The 24,090-nt window shown below is 37.5% G+C and overlaps 1 protein-coding gene across 1 annotated transcript in view; it reads right to left on the bottom strand.

The window, feature by feature from the left end:
- Positions 1 to 14,409, bottom strand: part of bor (ATPase family AAA domain containing bor) — a 353,851-nt gene extending 339,442 nt beyond the window's left edge. The window contains exon 1 of the mRNA XM_090394748.1: positions 14,037 to 14,409. Within this exon, the coding sequence (XP_090250874.1) occupies positions 14,037 to 14,247 (211 nt within the window). The 5' untranslated portion in view covers positions 14,248 to 14,409. The remainder of the gene's footprint in view (positions 1 to 14,036) is intronic.
- Positions 14,410 to 24,090: the final 9,681 nt, after the last annotated feature.

Genomic DNA, 24,090 nt, shown 5'->3' with positions numbered 1-24,090 from the left:
TTAGGGCTTGCAAATAGGAATGGGTTGACAGAATCTCTACTTTGCAATGAATAGCATGGGTTTACTAAGGGAGGGTCATGTTTTAACAACTTGCTTACGTTCCATAATAATGTTATCATTGAGTTAGACAAGAGAATTTTGCTAAGCCTTTCACAGAATACAGCATGAAAGACTGCTGCATGAACTGGAGAATATGGCTTTGGATTATAAAATATCATTATTATTATTATTATTAAGAGAGACCTCCAGAGAGTCAGAGACTCATCGAGGGAAACCACATACTACATGCACCAGCTATCATACTTATTCCGGAATTCATTCTGCTATTTGCACATACCACATCTAATGGCAATCTATTCCAATCATGCACTACCCTATGAGAGAAAAATCTATCCCTCATCCCCTTCTTAGTGGCATTCATCTTGAACTTCCAAGGATGCCCTCTTGTCCTTTCTGCACATTCCATAAAATGAAAAATTCCATCAACCGAAATCCTGACTCTTTGAGAATTATTACCCTTTCAGAAGTTTGTAAGTCTCAATCATATCACCTTTCTTTCTCCTGTTTACTAGTCTGCATCTGCAAATTCTCAATCTGTCTTCATAATCAGTATTCCACAATCCTGATATCATTTTTAACACTGCACTCTCCCCACTGTATCAGAATCACAACAGAAACTAGGAGATCAGACCTGCATACAATAGTCCAAGTGAGGATCTTTGCTACATGGCCCTTGAACTTCAACTTGCTATCTACTAACACTCTGAGATCCCTGGCCTGATCAGTTTCTTCTAACATAATCCCACTGATATAATACGACTAATCACGCCAAAGTGCATGACTTTGCATTTACTGACATCCATTTTCCCATGCCCACAATTCCAGCCTATTCAAATCATTCTGCAAGTACTGCATATCAGCATTCCTGAATCCCCATATATCGCATTTTGATATGTCAGTCAGCCATCCTCTTATCCATGCTAATATTTTATAATCCAAACTCATATTCTTCAATTTATGCAAGTTCTCCATGCTGTATTCTGTCAAAAGTCTTACCAAAATCCAAAAGTAAAAGACAAGGGGAATGGATACACTAGTCTAGTTCAACAGTAGCATTATTATAATGTAGAATGTGAGCAAGTTGCTAAAACATGACATTCACTTAGTAAACCCATCCCATTCATTGCAAAGCAGAGATTGAGATTCACTGTCAATCCATTTCTGAAAGCAACCCCTAATCAATTTTCACAAAATCATCACCACCAATCCTGAGATACTGATTGGTCGATAGTTGGATAAATCAGTCTTTGCACCACCCTTGCAATGGGATTACCATACATTCTTTCTGTTCCTGCAGAATCTTTCCTGTTCTGAGGCTCAAATTATATTCCCTGGTCAAAGGAATAGCAAGTTCAGCTGAACACTCTTTCAGCATCTATGCTGATATCCCATCAGTCCCTATTCAGCTCTAATACCTCCTTTTCATATACCTGAGTTTCTTCATTCAGTGAAGACGTAACAGTGAACCCAGTTTTGCATTGAGTTCACTCAATGCAACATTGAGTTCTTAGCTTTTAGGTTGATAGCTTTTAGCAAAATGGTCATTCATTAGTTGAACAACCTCTTCTGCATCTGTCACCCTCACACATCTGCATTCAGAAGGGTTATTCTTTCATATTCATTCTTCTTTTACTTGTAGCATAATCAATAGAATTCTTGTAGGTTGTCTTTACCTTGCAGAGCCAGTTTCTTTTCATACTCAGTATAACAGTTGTCACTATTCCAGCCTGCTACTTATAATTTTCATAACAGACATCATCCGTATGCACACAGTATTCTTTTCACATCATCCATATCTTACGAATACCTTGCTTAATAAGATTACACATCCATTTCACTCCTACCCTATTTACACTTCAAACTCTCAGGACACATTCTGATTTTACATCATTTAAGTATTTTTAAATGCTTGCCATGCACTGTCAATGTTCTTCCCATCTTGCAACCAATACCATTCCACTAAACTCAGCATACTCCTCAAATGGTCATCATTTGCTGCTTTATAGTTCAGCATATAACCTTTTCTGAATTGAACATTCATAAACTTAGTCACTGCCAAAGTGAGTACCGCATGATCACTGTCACCAATCAGAGGCAGAATAGTTAAGTCTTTAACTGAAACAAATTGCTCTCGCAATTTGTTCAATGACAATGCTCTTACTGCTAAACTGGCTCACTTATACCACACCTTCAGTGAATCGCTATAATCCCCACAAGATAGACAAAATACTAAATGCTCCAAAGAAACCCCCCCCTCCCTCACTATCCACCATGGAGAACCAGAACAAAACAGTCACTATCTCATACATAAAAGGCACATCGGAAAAGATATATCTAGAGTGCTCAATAAACATCAACTACACAATGTATTCAGACCGTGTATCAAATTGACAAATCTCATCCGTTCACCCAAGGACAGCATCTCTCCTTCATCACATCCAGGAGTCTACGAAGTGCTCTGTTTGCATGATCAAGCTTACTACGATCAAAAAAAAGAAATAACTGTGGACATCCGCATCAGTGAACATAAAAAATACATCCAGCACTATTGCTATGGTAAGTCAGGTCTAGCAGACTATGCTTTGAATACCCCTGCACACAGGATCAACTAGAAGTAAGTACTGCACAGAAGCTTTTACAACTCAGAGAGATTGTTCTTAGAAGCAACACAAGCCTTGAAATATACTCTGAATCTCAACAAGTATGGCTGTATAAATTTGCTTAAGATTTGGGAGACAGTCATCTTAAGATATAATTAGTACCTGCTTTCTCTGTCTTTTTTTTTTTTTTTTAACATAGAGAGTACCTAATTAGAACTTTAGTCTTTATGTTGTTGCTACAATTGTTCGAACTAGTCCCATTGTTACACCATATTGTTGTAGTCTTGCACACTGTGACAAACTGTTTTTTGTGCTCCGAAGATGCTGGTTAGAATACCAGCAAAATATCAGCAATAACTCAATAAATAATTATTTACTTATCAGTGTGTGTTCTAATATATACCATCAAAATTAATCAACAAAATGTTCAAAACATTTTGGAAAGATTATAGTGTCAGAGGGTGTTTCAGTTTAAAGACAACTATTCTGCCTCCGGTTGGTGACAGTGATCATGCGGTACTCACTTCGGCAGTGACAAAGTTTATGAATGTTCCATTCAGAAGAGGTTATATGCTGAACTACAAAGCAGGAAACCATAACCAACTGAGTATACTGAGTTCAGTGGAATGGAATCTGTTACTGGATGGGAAGAATATCAACAATGCATGGGAAGCATTGGGCATCCACGAAAGGGCAAAAGAGTGTAGCTTGTTTGTGAATTTTTGCTTCTCCATATATCCTGGGTGTTTTAATGTGGAAGGGCTTGAGTTTGTTTACTGTTTCTTTATGCATTTATTTTTTGTTCTTCATTCAAGAGTTCTTGGAGTTCTTCTGTCATCAGATCATTTTCATGTTCCATTATGAGCTCTTCAATATCATCTTCATTCACCTCCAATTCCAGATCTCTAGCAGTTGTCACAATTTCATCCACAATTTCAGGAACATCATCTCCGTCTCCCTGAATGCAGGATGGACACAGCTTTCGCCAAGCAGAATTCAACTGTCATTGAGTGACGTCTGACCACACCTTTTGAATGAGCCGGATAGCTTCAAGAATATCAAATTTTTCTTTCCAAAACGTTTTTAATGTCATCGTTGAGGAGAACTGGCATGCTTCAAAACTCTGACGAAACAGCGTGTGAGTGTACAATTTCTTGAAACCCACAATAACCTCCTGATCGATTGGCTGAATCAACGAAGTGGTATTTGGAGGCAGAAACTGAACTGTCAGCCAGGGAAAGTCTTCCAGCAAATTATCTTGAAGGTCTTTTGGGTGTCCTGGTGCATTGTCCAATAGCAACAGTGCTTTCAATGGCAATTCATTGGTCTGAAGGTAATCCTTGATGCTTGGGGCACAAACTCTAAACAGCCATTCTTTGAAAAGAACCTTTCATTCGATCTCCACATCACTGGCAGTCTTTCTTCAATTACGGAAATTTTGTTGAATGCTCTAGGGTTCTCAGAGTGATAGACAAGAAGCAGTTTAAGCTTCATATCACCACTAGCGTTAGTTCCCAAAAGCAGCGACAATCGGTCTTTCATGGGTTTATGCCCAGGACTATTTTTCTCATCTTTCATGATGTAGGTAGGGTTCGGCATGCGCTTCATCACAATTGAAAATTTGTTGTGGACAATATCCTTCTTTTTTAACGAATTCTTGAAATTTGAGACAGAACTTCTCAGCTTCTTCTTTATCTGCACTAGCAGACTCACGTACATTATATCTCCTCATGTGACAAATGTGGAGTTTGTTTCTTCAGTTCTTCAAAAATTTCTCTAGCCTTCTCTTGAATGATAGTCATACAAGTTACATCTCTTTTCATTTCCCTTTCTTTTATCCAAACTAAAAGCAATTTCTCCATTTTTTCATGGATGGCACATCTTTGTTTCTCAGATGTGATTTTCGTTACTCCTTTAGCTGCTTGAGTCTTCTTGATTATATCTTTCTTAGCTAAGATTGTGCCTACTGTAGACCTGTTCAAGCCATACTGCCTAGCAACATCAAACATCTTCTGCCCACTCTCTACCTTGGCTATTATCTCTTGCTTGGTTTATGGTGAGCACAGTTCTTGACACTCCACTCTTTTTAGGCCCCATAATATTATCAGTTTTGTTTTGTTTTTTTTAATAAAAAGTTCAGAAAAGCACTTACAAAAATTCAGAGAACAGAAATCAACTAGCGCACAAAAAGGTTATGTATACAACTGTCAAAGTCTCATTCCAGAAACCGTTCATAGATGGCAGTAAAATACAGTTCTACAAATCTTACACACAGCGTCGCTTCTTGTGTTTGTTCTGTGAGGTGTTCATTATCCGAACATAAAAATCTTTCTTGAAAGTGTTCGTTGTCTGATTTGTTTAAAGTCAGAACTGTTCGTTAACTGATCACCCACTGTAATGGCAAAATTGTGCCCCCGACTTATAAAGCACTAATGGCTTCTTCGGTTAAGGTGAGCGATGATAAATTCACAACCACGCGATCTTGTTGTAATTGCGGTTGTTGTGTAGCACTGCATTGTTGGAGAATTTCAAATTCTCCTGTGTTCTAATATATACTGTCAAAATTAATCAACATGTACGACAAACACATAAGCCTTTCTACACATTTGAGAGCAATGCAACAAATTCAGTTTCATTCTTCTCATGAGATTTTACTTTTACCCAATCAATATTTGGATAATTGAAGTCTCCCATTATGATTACTCTTTTCACACCCATCGTTCATTTCTTCTTCACTAGCAACCAATCCACCAGGTGTGTAACAACACCTCACTATATAATTGATTCCACCTCACACCAGATGGCTTCAAATTCACTGCCACATGAATACTGTTACTATTACTACAATCATAGGTCTCAACACTAACTGGATTCAAGTCATTCAATATCATTACAGCACGCCACCCTACTCTCCTATCCTGTCTATCCTTCCTAAAAATACTGTACCCTTTACAATCAAATAACAGTTATTAAGTCTGATTCTGATAACCGGGTCTCAATAATGCCTACAATCTGGGGTCCCAACTTACTGATCAAGGTAACATTGTTTCTGATACTCCTAGCAATCATGCATAGACATAATCTACCTGCATGTTCTTTTGTATACTCTTGTCTGCAGTCTACATGACACAGTTGGACAACCTGCATATTTCTATTCTCTTCTAGTGCCTAATACATGTAGACATCTTTGGACATGTTTGTTGGGGGTTCAAACCAGATGAACACAAAAGTTAGAATCATTCTTTCCTCATAACCATTTCCATGATAATGCCCATTCCCGTCATTAGCACAATTACATAACATTGTCACTTCTACACTCATATTCTCACTATTCCTTCCAGGTGTGTAATTTAGTTTCACTGACTATTTGTGTTAGGTCTCATACCAGTTATTAGTTTATCAAGACTTCTGATACCAAACACATTCAGGTGTAAACCATCCCTCTTAAACAAAATCTAATCTTCCCTCAAACTCACTCCACACATCCAAAAACCTGCATCCATACCTTCTATATAGCCTATGCATCGAATCGATGTGATATACTTACGATTTTCACTTTCTCACTCTTGGCTCGTCCAAGAACTCTTTCATGTCCTCTCTCATACTGCAGTTATCACTAGTTAAATCATTAGTACCTACTACAATTACGATCTTGTTTACTTTTCTTTTTTGTTTTTGAATTGCTTGTGTTATATTTTTAATTTTTGTTCCAGAAAAATTTGAAATTATAACCTGCTCATCAACAGCATATTTTATGATAGAGTTCGCCATAACATCCTTCTTTTTACAAATAACTACTTACCTGATTTTCATTACTTACTGACTTACATGATTCCGTGCTTTGCTGTTTCATATTTTGCTGCTTAATTGTCTTTTCCTCTCTATGTTCATTTAAATGCCACTCGAATTTATGTAATTCCTGCATCATCATTCTGATAACCTGTTTTAATTTCACTATTTTGAAGGTTAGTTCATTTTTAATAACCTCCTTAGCAAGGCAAGCTTTCTTGTTCTCGATTTCACTGCTCTTCTTAGCATTGTTTCTTGTGCGTTTTTGGCACTAATCTATTTTAGCCCTATCTAACTTTAGGAGAGTGAGTGGGCAGTTCAATCTCCACTGGTACCCTATCAGAGATAGCTGGCCCAAGGCTATCACTAATTAAGCGGCAAACAGTGAAGAGAGACGGCTCAACAAGTGCCGCCATCTCCTGGTCCCTAACACAATATGTTTAATGTCTGAAATAATGTGGGTTCTACGGTCGATTTTCTCAAGTTTACGGGACGAAAAAACCGAGTTTCCGGAAGATAAAACCCGCTTGCCCGTGCCAGAGATCGACTAACTTGGGAACCGGTCGAAAAAAGGCTTAGAAAAATTTCCTCTAGTCGCTGACTATATTCGAAAGCAAGTCTTCTTTCGTGCGGTCAAGCGCTGTAGTGTGCAAACACCACCTCCACTGAGCTATTATTGCGATATCTTAAAAAAATATGTTATAAAACACTAAAAACATGAAAATCTACACTTACTATAAAACACCAATTTTATAAGGGAAAAACACAATAAAACAGATAAAAATCACTGACCAATCACAATGTAGCCTCCATATTGGCATGAATAAGAGGATGGCTGACTGACAGATATCAGAAAGTTATATATAGAAAATGTGAGTCTGCAAGACTTAAGGTAGCCAGTGGTGTACCACAAGAATCAGTCCACTGTTACTCAATCTGTAAATTAATCATATTGGGAAGGATTTGACAGGCGACACAGCTATTTGCTGATGATGCAAAGATAGGCAGAGTAATCAGGAATGTGACTGATATGCAGTACCCGCAGAGTGATTCGAATAGGCTGGAATTGTGGATATCGGATATTGGCTGTCAGTTTAATATTAGTAAATGTCATGTCATGCCATGCCATGCACTTCGATCAGATTAGATATCCAGTGTCATAATATACTGGTGAGATTATATTAGAAGAAACTGATCGGGCTAGGGATAATTTGAGTTTTAGTAGATAGGAAGTTGAAGTTCAAGGACCATATAGCAAAAATTGCAAATATAACTCAGAGGACAATTGCAATGCTAAAACAAATTTTGGCGTGTAAAGATAAGGATGTTATTTGGCCTCTTTATAAGGCTTTGATAAGACCTCACTTGGACTATTGTGCACAGGTTTGGTCTCTTTGTTTTTTGTAGTGATTCTGATACTGTAGAGAGAGTGCAAAGGAGTGTTAAAAATGATATCAGCATTGTGGAATACTGATTATGAAGACAGATTGGGAAGTTGTAGACTGCAGATACTAGCAAACAGGAGAAAGAGGAGTGATATGATTGAGACTTACAAACTTCTGAAGGGGTCATAAAAGATTTTCTTGATAAAATTTTTCATTGTATGGAGGGTGGGGAAAGGACAAGAACTGAAAATTCATTCTCAGGTTCCTTGGAACCTGAGAACGAATTTTCAGAAATTGGTAAGAGCTAGATTTTTCTCTCATAAAGTAGCACATGATTGGAATGCACTACCATTGTTATGTGTGCAAGCAGTGTAAATGAATTCAAGAACAAGTATGATAGCTGGTGCATGTATGTGGCCTCCCTTGATGAGCCGCTGACTCCCTGTAGGTTTCTCTTAGTAATAATAATAATATCCAAATGTCCTCTAGTACTGATGTAATTTATGGAATTGTTCTGAAGGATTGTGCTCCGTATATGAATCCTGTTTAATATCATCTTCTTAGACTACTTGCCTATTTTCTGGTATTTCTCCTGAGTCAGCCTAGAGTCAACCTATCCCAAGCTTAAACAGACCAAGTATTTTTTAGCTAGTATCTACTATTTTCTCACTTCACTGAAGAAAATCATCAGCAATCAACTTCTCTATTGCACAGTAAACTCTCAACTAACAAATGATTACTATGTGGATTCTTTTTTATATATAATGAAACCTGTGGGTTATCCATAACTACAGAATAACACACACATGCCACAGTAAATAACTTTTTTTATTATGTAAATAATTCATCTTATGCATCATAAGAGACATCATCAGTACAATTATCGAACAACAATAGGAACTGAATTCAAAAACGGCATGCTTAAATTGGAATCCCTCTACATATACAGTTGCATGTTCATAGTAGGACAATGTACTGCTGTGATCTGTGTCCTAGCACAGTGTGACCTTCGATGCTTTTGGACTATAAAAAAATCAAATCATTCTCAAAATTCCCAGCTTCATCTATTTCCAGGAGCACAGTTCCATCAAATGTGCTACAGAGCTTGTAATCCATTTATCCCAAAATGCATAACTTTACATTTCTCCACATTAAACTGACATCCATTATCTTTTATAGATTGCCCATACTAACAGCCTATTTAAATCATCCTGCAAGATCTCCATATTGCCTTGATCCACCATTGCTCTAGCTAATTTTGCATCATCAGCAATTTTATCCAATCCAACTTTTTATCCAACTCAGCTGTCACTCTGAGGCAAGACCAATCCTTCACAAAGCCATGTTGCCCCTCACAGAGCATCATATTCCAATCTATCCATTCCTGAATTTTTTCTGAACAATTTTTTCAGTAATCTAACAGATAAGCTTAGGTGTTGACTGTTATTCATGACTTATTTTTCACGGTATTAACAACACCACATAATTTTATCAAAGAGATGTTTTATTAACTTATATTTTGCTGATTTTCAACTCAGCATTATCAGAGGACAACAAACTTGTACATGCGACAGTGAGTGAGTGAAACAATATACAGGGTGTTCGGGATAAATTTGACATATTTATAATTAATTATATTTTTCCGTAAGTTACATGTATTAACACACACTTCTCTTCATTTAAAAGTTTGGACCCTTCTTCATTCATATACAAGATGTCAGAAAGGATGGATAGCTGGAACCCACCTGAATCATGGAAGAGAATAACTTGTATCATGATGATTCGTGCCCGCCATCAAAATAAGGATATTACGACTGCTGCCCAATGCTCCCTGAATACAGTAAAAACAATCAGGCATGAACTAGAGACTTGCAATGGTGACTACGAGGATGTAGCAAGAAGAAAGATCCCTAGCAGACGATCTGATTGCGTTCGTACAGCAGAATTCCTCGCAAATCTGCAGGAACAGGTGTTGAAGAACCCTGGCATTGGAATTCGGGCTTTGTTCGTGGAGTTGCTAACTGTAGTCAAGCCCTGCATAACAAGGGTAGCCAATGGTAGGCCGTATGTATGGCAGCAGGATTCGGCCCCTTGCCACACCTCTGGGAAAAGTCAAAAATGGTTGTCTGAAAATTTCTACGACTTCACCAGTCCAAATGTTTGGCCTCCAAACTCCCCAGACCTTAACCCCATGGATTATTTTGTATGGGGCGCAGTTGAAAAAGACACCAATCGCACTTCCAGTAATACAAAAGCCCAGTTAATGGATAAAATTAAAACAGTTTTTGCGGCCCTTCCCAGGGAGACTGTAGCATCAGCTTGTTCGAGGTTCCGAAGCAGAATTGAAGCTGTGATCGATGCTAATGGTGGTTATTTTGAGTAAATCTTGTTGATAGTATTGTAATTAACTCTGCCTGTAATGTTTTTTTGTCAATTCATTAAATTTAATAGATACAAAGAAGATTTTCTTTTTCCTTACGAAACTGTCAAATTTATCCCGAACACCCTGTAAATGCAAAGGACAAAAGATCTAAAGTCCTATTTTTGATGCCGAGTTGAAAATCAGCGAAATATAAGTTAATAAAACATCTCTTTGATAAAATTGTGTGGTGTTGTTAATACCGTGAAAAATAAGTCATGAATTTTTTCAGTACTTTGACCATCACTCCTGAAATACTAATTGGTCTATATGTTGAATTGGATTTTAACAGTATTGATGTGAACACAGATTAATAAGAAATTAACTATTTATTAACTTAAAAGCTAATATTTCATCATCATCATCATCATCATCAAATTCCTGCCATGTACCCTCAAGGGGTGTACAGGATATGACAGTACTACATGAAAAAATTACATCATTACTAACTTCCTATCTACAATTTTCCTCCAAATCAGTCTGTTACTTGTCAAGACTCCAACATTATCAGATCTTATATTTCTATCATCTAAGGCACTTTGTACCGTATCAATCCACCTATATCTTGGTCTTCCTCTGGGTCGTTTTCCTGCCAACCTGGCAGAGAACACTTGTTTTGCTAATCTTTCCTCTCCCATTCTATTTAAGTGACCATACCATCTGAGATTAGCTCTGCTAACGCATTCCTGGATGCTGACAATGTCAAGTTCTTTCCTAATATCCTCATTTTTAATATGATATTGCCATTGATGCCATCTGTTCACGCCTCTAATCTTTCTCAGGACTCTCATATCTGCGGTCTCTAGTCTTTGGTCAAGTGTTTTACTTCTGACCCAGCTCTCAGATCCATAAGTTAAAATTGGTTTGAACACAGTCTTGTATACAGCTAATTTAGTGTTCCGACTAATTTCTTTCTTATTCCATATGAATTTATTCAATTGACTTCCCACGATACCAGCTTTAGTGATTCTGTTGTCTATTTCTATATTTAGTTTACCATCTTCAGTAAAAATTGTGCCTAAGTAGCTGAAATGTTTTACTTGTTCCACAGGTTCTCCATTCACAACACAGTTGACATTTTCAATGATTCTGCCTATTTTCATTGTCTTTGTCTTTTTATTGCTGACCTTCATACCATATCTATTACAACAGCTATTCAATTTAGTCAGAGAATCTTGCAGACTTGTAGCGGATTTATTTAGAAGTATAACATCATCCGCATAAAGCAAAGAGCTGACATTAACATCTCCAATTTTGATATCAGGTTTAATACCACATTCCTTCATAATGTGATCCATATAGATAATGAATAACAGAGGGGATAATGTACATCCTTGTCTCACACCAGATTTAACATTAAACCATCTTCCTGTACTTCCTTCAATTCTAACTGCTGACTCACAACTCAAATAAAGACTAAGTATTGCTTGATATAATGTCCCATTGACACCATATAACTGCAGCGTATTGAATAGCTTCTCTCTTGGCACCTTGTCATATGCCTTTTCCAAATCGACAAAACTCAAATACAGATCTTTGTTATATTCCCATGCTTTCTCGACTATTTGTCGTAAAGTGAAAATCTGATCCTGACAGCCTCTATTTGGCCTGAATCCAGCTTGTTCTTCACCAAGCTTTTCTTCCACAATTCTTCTCAACCGTTTCTCAAGTATACTTGCATAGATCTTGCCAGGAACACTCAGTAGGGAAATACCTCTGTAATTCTCACATTCAGTTTTATTTCCCTTTTTATATATGGGTACTATGAGAGCTCTACTCCAATCATCGGGAATTCGTCCCTCTGTCCAGGCTTTCTGAACTATGCAGTGCAGCCACTGTAAGACTCTTATACCACCATACTTCAGCATTTCTGGTCGAATATCATCTACTCCTGCTGCCTTTCCACATTTCAAGCCTTTGATGGCTTTTTCTACTTCAAGTATGGATATGTATTCCTGACTGCATGCCTGGTCAGTGTTTTTTATCACTGTGCTGTCATCACTGCTTGTTTCATTTAGCAGTTTTTCAAAGTAATTACTCCATACTTCAAGGATATCTTTTTCTCCTGTTTTCATTTCACCTTTATCATCTCTAATTCCTTTTACAGCACTCTTTCCTCCATTCCTAAGCTTCTTCAACAACCTCCAGAATATTTTGCCACCTTCTTGATATTTATTTTCTATATTCTTGCCAAAGTCCTCCCATGACTTTTGTTTAGCTAGTTTTACACACTGTTTAGCTTTCTTACATTTGTCTCTGTATTCTGTAAGAGTAAAAGCTGACTTATTTGCCAGGAACTTTTGATATGCTTTCTTCTTTTCCTTCACTGCCTCTTTAACTTCCTGTGTCCACCAGGGAGTTCTAATTTTTTTATCTTTGCAGACAACCTCACCACATGCCTCTCTGGCAGAATCAATCAATGTTTCCTTCAGAGTTTGCCACTGAATCTCCAAGGTTTGATTCCTGTTCTCAAACTCTTTCATTTTCTTTTCAATAATATTTCTGTATTTTAGTCTACAGTTTACATCTGAGAGCTGCTCAACTTTTATTCGCTTTAAAACTTTCTTACATGTTATTCTTTTCAATATGAAATTCAATTTTATCCTGCTCAAGACTAAATAGTGATCACTTCCAATTTCAAATCCTCTGTACACTCTGGTGTCCTGCACCAGGGAGAAAACATCACTATCAACAATAACATAGCCAATGAGACTTTTCTTATTCCTAGCCTCTTCTCTCCATGTGAATTTGTGCACATTTTTATGTTGGAACATGGTGTTAGTAATAACCAGTCTTGTGTAAAGAAGCTGACTTCACATCACTTGCCTTAGTATTCCATAATGCAAAGCACATATCCTTACAGATATGTATAATGCTATTATGGGAAGGTCCATGATCCTTCATGCATTATGGGATACTAAGGCAAGTGATGTGTAGTCAGCTTCTTTATACAAGTTGCCCAGTCCTGAAATTACTTTGGGTGCAAACTTTGTTTGCTTATACTTGGATAAAGAATTAAACCATGAATATAATTTCTTGGCATCTTTAATTTACAGCATAACCAAGTGGAAAAACTTCCAACAAATACAAGCTTAAATTTCTTTTAAAAGTGGAAGCTGGGAGCTTCATTTTAATGATAAGCCTTCAGGACTGTGCAACTTGTATAAAGAAGCTGACTTCACATCACTTGCCTTAGTATTCCATAATGTAAAGCACATATCCTTAGACATGTATAATGCTATGCATTATGGGAAGGGTCCATGACCCTTAGTATTAAAGTTACGTCATAGCCATCAAGGCATTTGCTTGTTATTTTGATGCTGTATAAACTTTGCTGCATTGCATCATACTTAATATCCAATGTTACATTGCAGACTCAGGATGCAGCAAAAGCTTCTAAATGATGTAGTACATTAATCAGTTCAATCCACTATGTCTAACAAAAGTTAGACATAGTGGATGTCTACTATTAATTATTACTCCACTATAGTGGATGCTCGTATAAAAGGCCGTGAGTGGAAAGGTTCACTGAATCTTGAACACTCGTCTTCTAGATATATTATATTATACGAAAAAACGTGTGCTAAAGTTGGAGGGTGGAGAATAATTCGCCAGTTATTTGTGAGTGATGTGCTACCTCCACACTTAGATCCAAAACATGCTGATGTGTTTTGCACTGTTAAATAAATGCTTTTTTAAAAACATTTCCTTTATTTTAATATATGTGATTTAATATGTGTGCAGACAAAATCAATGCAATGTAATTTTTTAAATATATCTTACTGGAAACCTCTAAGTCCTTTGCTGCTTTCGCCGCTCTTTCCAACGCTGTTGAATCAAAACGGTAAGCTTCCATTCTCCCACGACCATCATCCCCACTTCCCGGATCCGAACCTCCTTTATCTTGTCCATCGCCTGTGGATGAGGGAGGCAACCCTAGCGCAGAAAAATCGGGAGTGGGTTGTTCTCTTCTTAAACCAAATAACCATGACATTTTAACGGCCTATCTCACAATTTTTTGAGATATCTAATTAACTCCTAAATTAATATCAATCTATGTATACAGAATAAATAATACAATAAAGAACTTTTTAAATTTCTTTATCACGCAGACCAATAAGCTACAACTGTACAGTAAAACACGTGTTTCACACCGCTGAAAATTCATCACACTGAGTTGATAACAAAACCCGATTGGATATGAACAAAAACGAATTAACTTGCATAAGTTCTCAAAACTTAAATGAACAAAAACAAATCGCAGAAAACTAGCCAATATATATATAGGTATGCAATGAATTCGATACATTTATTAATGAGTTAATTTTACTATACTATGTTTTTCATAAAATACACATATTCTAACAGATAGAATAATAACTCACAATATGCACTACAAATGTATGAAAATAAAAACAGCCAGAGCAATAGCCATTTGATGGGGGGAAAAAAAAAAAAAAATCAGCTAACGCCTTTTATTCCCTTAGAGGCGATGCCTTTTAAATAATAATAAAAAAAGGAGAAAAATTACTGAATCCCAAACAAACTAAGAGGAAAATAACATCACACGACATCAGCAGTAATGCTTCACATTACATTTTCCAAAACTTTACATAGCCAGGGACCAGTCTTTTGTTGTTGTTTTTTCAGTTTTATTTTTTGCAATCCATCAGGTTACATATCTTTCCTTCTTTCTCATCCCTCCCTTAGGACGGATAAAGTCCGCTAATGAGAGATTTATGATGAATTAATGCAACCTGCTCGTCACTCTTCTGCTGCATCCCGAAAGGGCTAATATTTATAACTGTAGATCCGTGTGTGTGTGTGTGTGTGTGTGTGTGTGTGTGTGTGTGTGTGTGTGTGTGTGTGTGTGTGTGTGTGTGTGTGTGTGTGTGTGTGTGTGTGTGTGTGTGTGTGTGTGTGTGTGTGTGTGTGTGTGTGTGTGTGTGTGTGTGTGTGTGTTCACGGGGGTCGATTTGTGTCTGTTCTGAAGGAGGAAAAGCCCAAATTTCCGGGTTAAAAACCCTTTACATCCATGTAGCTCAAACTGACCTTTAGTCGAAAGAGACCAAAGTTTCCTCACGTCGTGGACGGGAAACGAACCCAAGTCTTTCCGATCAAAGGGCTTCGTCTAACGACTGTGCTACGCAGGTTCTCAAGTTACGAATATCTGTATTTAATTTAATAAGATTTATAACACTAGTAAAAGTCTAATATTCTTAAAAAATCACCTAATGGCTTTTATTTCTTATAGGGTATAAAGCAAGACGGTATCAGCCCTATCTAACGTTTAAAAACTAAGTGAGCAGTACAATCCCCTCCAGCAGCTTATCACATATAGCTGGCCCATCACTTCTCCTTTTTCCTTTTCAGTCTTATTGGCCAGTTCAGGACTCAATTCCATCTTTTTAAGGGTCTTCCTTTGCATTGGGTACCTTTTCAGTGATGACTTAGAATTTGTTTAATTATTCTGCTTCTATTCATTCTTAGTATGAGTTCTTTCAATTTCCTCTATAGTGATTAACTATTTCATTTAGGGAGTCTGTAATTCCAAGTATATTTCTCATTTCACAGTTTTTCATTTTGTCCATTACTGTGACTCCTTTAGATCTGCACAGAAATTTCATTTTGGATGATTCAATTCTTCTTTCATCTGCTCTTTTTATTGTCCATATCTTACTGCCATAAAGTAAGGTAGGTTTAGCTACTCTATTGTGGATTCTTATTCGTGTGCGTCACCAAATAGAAAGATGAGTGCAACAAAATAATCATAATGGGAGAATTTAATTACCCAAATATTGATTGGGTAGCAGTAGAATCGCATGAGAAGAGTTAAAATGCATTTATTAAACTGCTGATCAACAACTTCTTCAAGCAGCATGTGAGAGAAGGAACTCGAGGTAAAAAAGAGGTTTAGATTTGATTATAGTTTCAGAGGCCGTTTCAGTCAAAGATAACTATTCTGCCTCCAGTTGGTGACAGTGATCACGCTGTACTCACTTGGGAAGTGATTAAGTTTATGAATGTTCCATTCAGAAGAGGTTATATGCTGAACTACAAAGCAGTAAACCATAACCTATGAGGAGTATGCTGAGTTCAGTGGAATGGAATCTGTTACTGTATGGGAAGAATATCGACAATGCACGATAAGCATTTAACACTGCTTAACTGATGAGATGTCAGAATGTATCCTGAAAGTTCGAAGAATAAATAGGGCATGATTCAAATGAAAGTGAAATCTTATTAAGCAAGCGATTCGTAAGAAAACGATGTGGAAAGAATACCGTGTACATAACAATGATGTCCGTTAAGAAAATTATAAGCAGCACGCTAGAATAGTTAGAACTGTTGTACGGAAAGCAAAGTCAAAAAGAAATTGGCTCTGCATGCTAAAGACAACACACAAGAATTCTGCTGATATGCTACAAGTAAAAGAAAAAATTATTATGAAGGAATAAATCTTCCAGAAGGAAGATTTATTCTTGTATCCAGATGTATCAGCTATCGACCAATTAGTATCTCAGTGGCCATGGTGAATATTTTGGAAAATTTGTTAGGCATGCATTCAGAAATGAGCTGATAGTGAATCTCTAGTTTGCAATGAGCAACACAGGTTTACTAAGGGAAGGTCATGTTTTAGCATCTTGGTCACATTCTATAATAATGTTACCATTGAACTAGACAAAGGCAATGGATACTCATTGCACTAGTGTGGTGCAAAGACGAATGTATCCATCTTTCGAACAATTAGTATCTCAGGAGAGGTGGCGAAGTTTTTAAAAAATTGGTTAGGGCTCATATTCAGAGATGAGCTAACAATGAATCTCTACTTTGCAACGAGCAACACGGGTTTACTAAGGGAAGATCATGCTTTAACAACTTACTCACATTCTATAACAATGTTACCATTGAACGAGACAGGGAAACACCATGATACGTTTGGATTTTGCTAAGGCTTTTGACAGATACAGCATGTTAGACTGGTGCATAATTTGGAATATATGGGTTTGAGTTATGCAATATTAGCATAGATAAGCGCTACCTAGTGCTCATCTCCTCCCCATACAACAACGTTTACACAGACACTCCCATGCAAGAGTAGTTTGGCACTATAACAGTGCCAAGTGGAAGAGCCTCCATAACTTCTATGCCACATTCCCATAGTTGGACTATTGCTTCCGGCCTTCCAACCCAAACATATGCACCGAGCTTATTACCAAAGTAATCCTCACCGGCATGAATACATACATTCCACACAGCACTCTGAACTGCCAATCCCTAACGAAACCCTGGTTCTCCAAAAGATCTGCCAAGGCTGTAGAGATGAAACACCAGACATACAACAACTGGCTGAAATCAAGAACTTCGTCTTCCTTCAAGGCTTACACCGAAGCCCCTAATAGATGCAAAAAAAAAACAATCAACTCATCCAAAACAGAGTTCAAAAGAGCAAAAAGCAGGAAACTAGTAGCCTGTCCAAATGGCAGCCGAGCCTTTCGGTCTCTCGCCAAAGCAATTGGCCGTAACTTCTGTCCAACACTATTCCCACCCCTATCATACCTCGATGGCTCTACTACATCATCATCCACAGAAAAAGTCATTCTTCTGGCCTCCTACTTTGTTTCAAATGCATGCATAACTGACGATGGGGAATGTTTTCCAACCATTCCAGACACCCAACATACAATGCCCCTATATCCTTTTGCCCGGATGAGATCGGAAAAATACTGTCCAAATTAAACACGAAAACGTCTCCTGGCACTGATAGCATTCGCCCAATTGTTCTGAACGTTTGTGCTCCAGAACTGACTCCTGTCCTATGTCACTTATATATACTCTCCTACACCACTGGAATCTACTCCACAAACTGGAAATTGGCCTATATTCAGTCCACTCCTAAGAAGGGTAACAAGTCACTGGCATCCAATTACTGCCCTATCTCGCTTACCTCAGTCCTGTCAAAGGTAATAGGAAAAACTATCAATTCCTAACTCCTTCACTATCTTGAAGACACTCATCAAATAAATGACCGCCAGTATGAATTCCGCCATGGCCGATCAACAGGAGATCTACTCACATACATCACTCATCTCTGAACAAATGCTATGGAGAGGTTTGGAGAATCTCAATTGGTTCCATTAGATATCTCCAAAGCCTTTGACCGGGTCCGGCATAAAGGCCTACTAGGCAAACTACCATCATTCGGTCTGACCCAGGACTTCTGTAGGTCGATTGCCAGTTTTCTGTCTGGACGCACACTGTGTGTGATGGTGGACGGCTCCCTATCCTCTCACCACTCAATTAATGCTGAGGTTCCACAAGGTTATGTCACCACCACCCTCAACTCTGATCTCCAACCCATCCTCTAATGGGGTTCGGATAATCTCATAAATTTCAAGCCAATAAAACCCATTTCTGCACTATTTCCCATAAAAAAATAACAATTTTTCCCCAGTATCCTTTTTGACGATACCCAAATTTCCAGAGAGTTTGAGATCTCACTCGTTGGAATTCCTTCTGGCATAACCATACCTCAAACATTGCATCTTCAGCCTCAAAAAACTAGGATTTTTCTTCCGTTCAAGACGTTACTTCACCCCCCAACAGCTGTTAACATTATACAAGTCACAAATCTGCCCAACTATTGAATACTGCTCCCACATATTGGGTGGGAGCCCCTAAATGCTCTCTCAAAATGCTCGACTCAATACAGAGGAGAGTAATTAAACTTATCAATGATCCATCCCTTACCAACTCTCCACCCCCCCCCCACACACACACACACACGTTCACACAGACGTATGGTTTTTGTAGCATGTTTATTCTACAAATATTTCAATGGGAAATGCTCATCTGAAATGACATCAATAATTATCCCGCTCAGTACTAAGTTCATTGGAGCACGTGCAGCTGCTGCACAACATCCCTTCACAGTACATCTTGAAACAACCAGAACAAATTTCTTTTCCTCTTCCTTCATCCCTGCAACTGCTACATTGTGGAACAGTCTCCCACCTGCTGTGAATACAACTTAAAGTCATTCAAATCAAATGTAAACAAATTCCTCCTTTCCCAACCCACTACCCATACAAGGTACAAATGTGCCATAGGTTGACCAACCAACCTCCTGTGTATGGGTCCAACATAAAAAAAAATGTGGATGGCTGACTGACAGATATCAAAAAGTGTTATATGGGGATCTGATTCTACAAGGTTTAAGATAAAAAAGTGGTGTACGCAAGGATCAAGCTTGGTCCACTGTTATTCAATCTCTACATTAATGATATTGGGAAGTATTTGACAAGCGATATACATCTATTTGATGATGATGCAAAGATAGGTAGGGTAATCAGGAACGCTGCTGATATACAGAACTTGCAGTATGATTTGAATATGCTGGAATTGTGTGCATGGGAATATGAATGTTATTTCAATATCATTAAATGTAAAGTCATTCTCTTCGGCGCGAATCCCACCAAAATCGTATCATATTGGTGGGATTATGCTAGAAGAAATTGATTAGGCTAGGGATCTTGGAGTGTAAGTAGATCAATTTGAAGTTGAGGCCTATGTAGCAGAGGTAGCAAATACAACTCCAAAGATAATTACAATGTGAATGAATGTTCACATGTAAAGATAAGATGTCATTTTTCTTCTTTACCACTAGGTCCTGTTGATAAAACTTCACTTGGACTATTGTGCACAGGTGTGGTTTCCGTTGTGATTCTGTTATATATTATTGGAGAGAGTGCTAAAAATGATATCAGGATTGTGGAGTACTGATTATGAAGACAAATTGAGAATTTATATACTGCAGACACTAGCAAACTGAAGAAATAGGGGTGATATATTTGAGACTTACAAACTTAAGTTCATACAGGATTTCCATTGATGGAATTTTTCCGTTTATGGAGAGTGGGGAAAGTACAAGATGGCATCCTTTAAAGCTGCGAATGTATGCCACTAAGACGAGAGTGAGACATATTTTTCTTCAGTATGCTGGTGCTTGATGGAAATGGATTGCCATTGGATGTTGTGAGTGTAAGCAGTGTGGTCATAATAATTCAAGAATTATTATGATCGCTGGTTCGTGTAGTATTTGGTCTCCTCGATGAGTCCTTGACTCCCTGGACGCCTCTCTTAATAATAATGAATCCTTATAAATAAAGGCCTGCTGAAATGAAGTTTCCATCTGCAGCGTGAGGCAGCACGGTGAAAGACAGTTCATTTCTAGGCGCCGACTACAGTCACGTTTCCTAAGCTTTCTGCCGCGTCCATAGTTAGTCAATCTCTATCACGAGAATGTAGGGTTTCTTCTAAGAAGCTGGGACTTTAATTCCGAAAGTCGAGCAGAAAAATCATAATGTTCCTTCAACGTAGTCTTACCATTAGGGTGCACGATGTGATTGCAGTTGTTGGTCATACTCTCTTCCATCGATGTTAATTAATGTCTTTGAAAGTCTTGGCCACTAGTACTATCTGTTATTTTGATGTCAGATTGAGATTGCCTTTACCCCAGCTTCCAAATTAGTCGGGGATAAACGGCCTTTGGTAATTCATTTAGGAATAAAAATCTTTAGTGGATTTACGTTTTTTATAAACAAATCCAGTGTTTATTCCCCAAACGGGGTGGGATAAATTGTTTATCCCTAACTTTTTAAAGTCTAGTAGGCTGCTAAATTCCACCTTTAACTCTCAGTGATAGATGACTCAAAGCAACCAATGATTTTAAATGGCAGCAGGGAGGGGTGTACATTAGACAAATGCACCACTTCATAATATCTTTAACACTATATATATATATATATATATATATATATATATATATATATATATATATATATATATAGTAACGTGTACATATATCCGACGAAAGTATGCATACAATATGCTGTCAGATACCTGATTGTTAAGAAGGTCAGGTGATTTTCTGGAATTCTTAGTTATCGCCAAGAATCCCTTCTCCCACACATGTTTAGCTGTCGCACAGGCTCTAGCAGTCACTTCACCAATTTTGTTATGACATTTATCTTGCAAGTCCATTTAAGCTTAATGTTCTCGATGTACTCGTATCCTTTAAACCACAGGAGCAGAAATACTCCGATTGTGATGTGGGTCAGTTTGTTTCACAAAGTTGTTAGCGTTAATGTGTTAAACGCTTTGATAAGTCTTTTTTAAATAACGAAACCTGTGGTGCGTTCATAATTAGAAGAAACACACGTATAAACCACAGTGAAAATTATTTAATTGTAAATATTTCATCCTAAGTATCTTAGGACATCATCAGTACAGTATTTAAACAAAATTAGGAATAACATACAGTTAGGGCGCATGATTACAATAGAATCTCATGAAAACGTGCATAACGTGTTAAGGTAATACAAACAAAAAAAAAAAAAAAAAACATTAATTATTTAACACAATTTTGTATGATAATTTCCCATACCTTAGGAATAGTAAAAACGTCGTTGCGGTTTAGGTTTGGTCTGTGTAGTAGGGCTTCAGAACTTTCTTTGTATAAACGTTCAAACGTTTATACAAAGTCATTTGCCACAATGTTTACTCACATTGTGGCAAATGACTCGGTAGTTACTCTGTTTCATTTCCGGTTTGCATTTTTGGGAGTGTTTAATGCATACTTTAGTATATCAGGTATACTGTATATCCCGTTTGGAAGATTTTATTTATCAGTTTAGGTATAACAGGATATATTAGTTGAGTGTATTTGATGTGTTTTGGTCTATATTTTGTATTTCCTTCTATATCTTATGCTTTGTTGGAGTTAATTAATTGTAAATGACAGTTCTTCCTTTCTTACTGTTGGTAATTGCATTGAATAAATTGCTTGTGGTGTTTTCTTTGTGTGGAAGTAGAATGCTTCCTGCAGTTTATGAATGAGGTTCCAAAAGTGCTGGTGAACAGTTTTTGCCTAATGACTTAGGAATTTGTACTCGCAATTCAAGCTGTGTTTTATCATTTTAAAGGCGATAGTTTTATGTGTATTATCTATTATATCCTTGATCAGATGAGAGGTTTTCTTCTTTCGCACTGATCTGCTGTTTGTTTTGGTTTGTTTCTATAATCGTTTCTTTTATTGTTCTAATCAGTGTTGTAAGAGTATTGCTTTTTGTTTTATATTCATCTTACAATACTGTACAATTAGATGACCTTTTACGTTGTTTCTATATTACATCTTTTCTTTGTTAATGTATTAATATGTTTTCTGTTTTTTCCTCCCGTAAACACAGGTTTTTCGTCCCGTAAACTCAAGAAAATCGACCGAAGTACCCACATTATTTCACACAGTAACATATTCTGTTAGGATTAGGTACCAAGAAGTGGAAGCACTTGTTTGCCAGCCTCTTCATCGGTGGCTGCCTATAATTAGTGATAGACATGGGCCAGCTATCTCTGATTGGCTACCGGTGGATATTGAACTGCCCACTCAGTCTCCAAACGCAAGATAGGGTATAAAGGCCTCGCCTACTCCCCATAAGGAATAAAAGGAGTTAGCTGATTATTTTTTTTTTGATATTTTCTGTTATCCATGGATTCTGTTTGGTTGCAGTTCGCATTTTATTCATTTATTTAGTTTTTTACTATTCGTTTTTATATATTTTATTAAATGCAAGTATCTAGTGTATCAACGGTGTTTGAAGATGACATACAAGACAATGCAAGAACTTGTAAAATAACTATGAATAAGCAAATTCCTTGGTTTATAGTCTTATGTTTCTGTGGTTGTGAAGTATTTGTTGTAGTTTCCGTATAATGACTGTAAAACAAACTACGGACCATCAACAAACTCCTTGCTTAGAATGTTTATATCTTAGTTCGAGTTGTCTGTAGTTGTGTAGATATTCGTAGTAGTTTCGGTGTGACCACATAATGAAAAAAACATATATAAACTACATACAAACGCAAGACGCAAGACGTTGCTGACTATAAGGGCGAAGCAAAATGCTTTTTTATTCCCTGCTATCTGATAAGGATTACTGTGTGAGGAAACGTTTATGAGCTAAGAGCTCTGCCTGAGTGGGTGCGATTCAGAGATCTTCATTTGGAAGTAGGATGGCCTTCGGTCTCCTACATTTTGAGAAGTCTGTTTCATCATAATTTGCTGCTTGTTGCACTAATTCATTTGGATGTGAAGAGGACACTGAAAAGAACTTCACTGCTGAAGACTGCAGGAAAGAATAGATGTAGGGGATATTTGTATCCCGGTGAAGTTGGACATTTCTGACGTACCATGGTGCGTTTAATATCATGCGGAGACATTTGTTTTGCTCTTTCTGTAGTTTGAGGATATTTGTACTTGAGGTGTGACTCCAGGCTGGGGATGCGTAAGTGATAATGGGTCGAATCAACAGTTGATAAAGGAGCAGTTTTATTTTGGTATCCAGCTTGCTATTCCTATTGATAAGAGGGTAAAGCTGTGCAATGACTCTTGATGCTTTTGAACATGAGGCTTTTATATGTGAACTGAAAGTTAGTTTTCTGTCCAGCAGTACACCCAGATATTTGGCTTCTGCTTTCCAGGGAATCTTGGTATTAAATAGGAAGATATCATCTTTGGGGAATATTGAGTTTTTAGTGAAGAGCATGGCAATACTCTTCTGAGGGTTTACTTGCAGTCTCCATTCCGAGAACCAGTGCTCTAATCTCTGCAGATTTTCTTGCAGTTTCTTGGTGACAAGGTGAGGTTTAATAGATCTGGCTAGTATAGCTGTGTCGTCTGCGTATAGGGCAATGATGGATGACATTGGATTGTGCGGAATGTCCGCCATGTAAATCGTGAAAAGTATCGGTGCCAGAAGGGACCCTTGAGGAACTCCTG

This window comes from Typopeltis vanoorti, chromosome 6 (assembly GCF_054136105.1).
Source record: "Typopeltis vanoorti isolate ZY-2024b chromosome 6, IOZ_Tvanoo_1.0, whole genome shotgun sequence".
Taxonomy (NCBI): Eukaryota; Metazoa; Arthropoda; class Arachnida; order Uropygi; family Thelyphonidae; genus Typopeltis; species Typopeltis vanoorti.
Note: the sequence above shows the minus strand (reverse complement) of the source record. Positions and strands in the feature narration are given on the sequence as shown.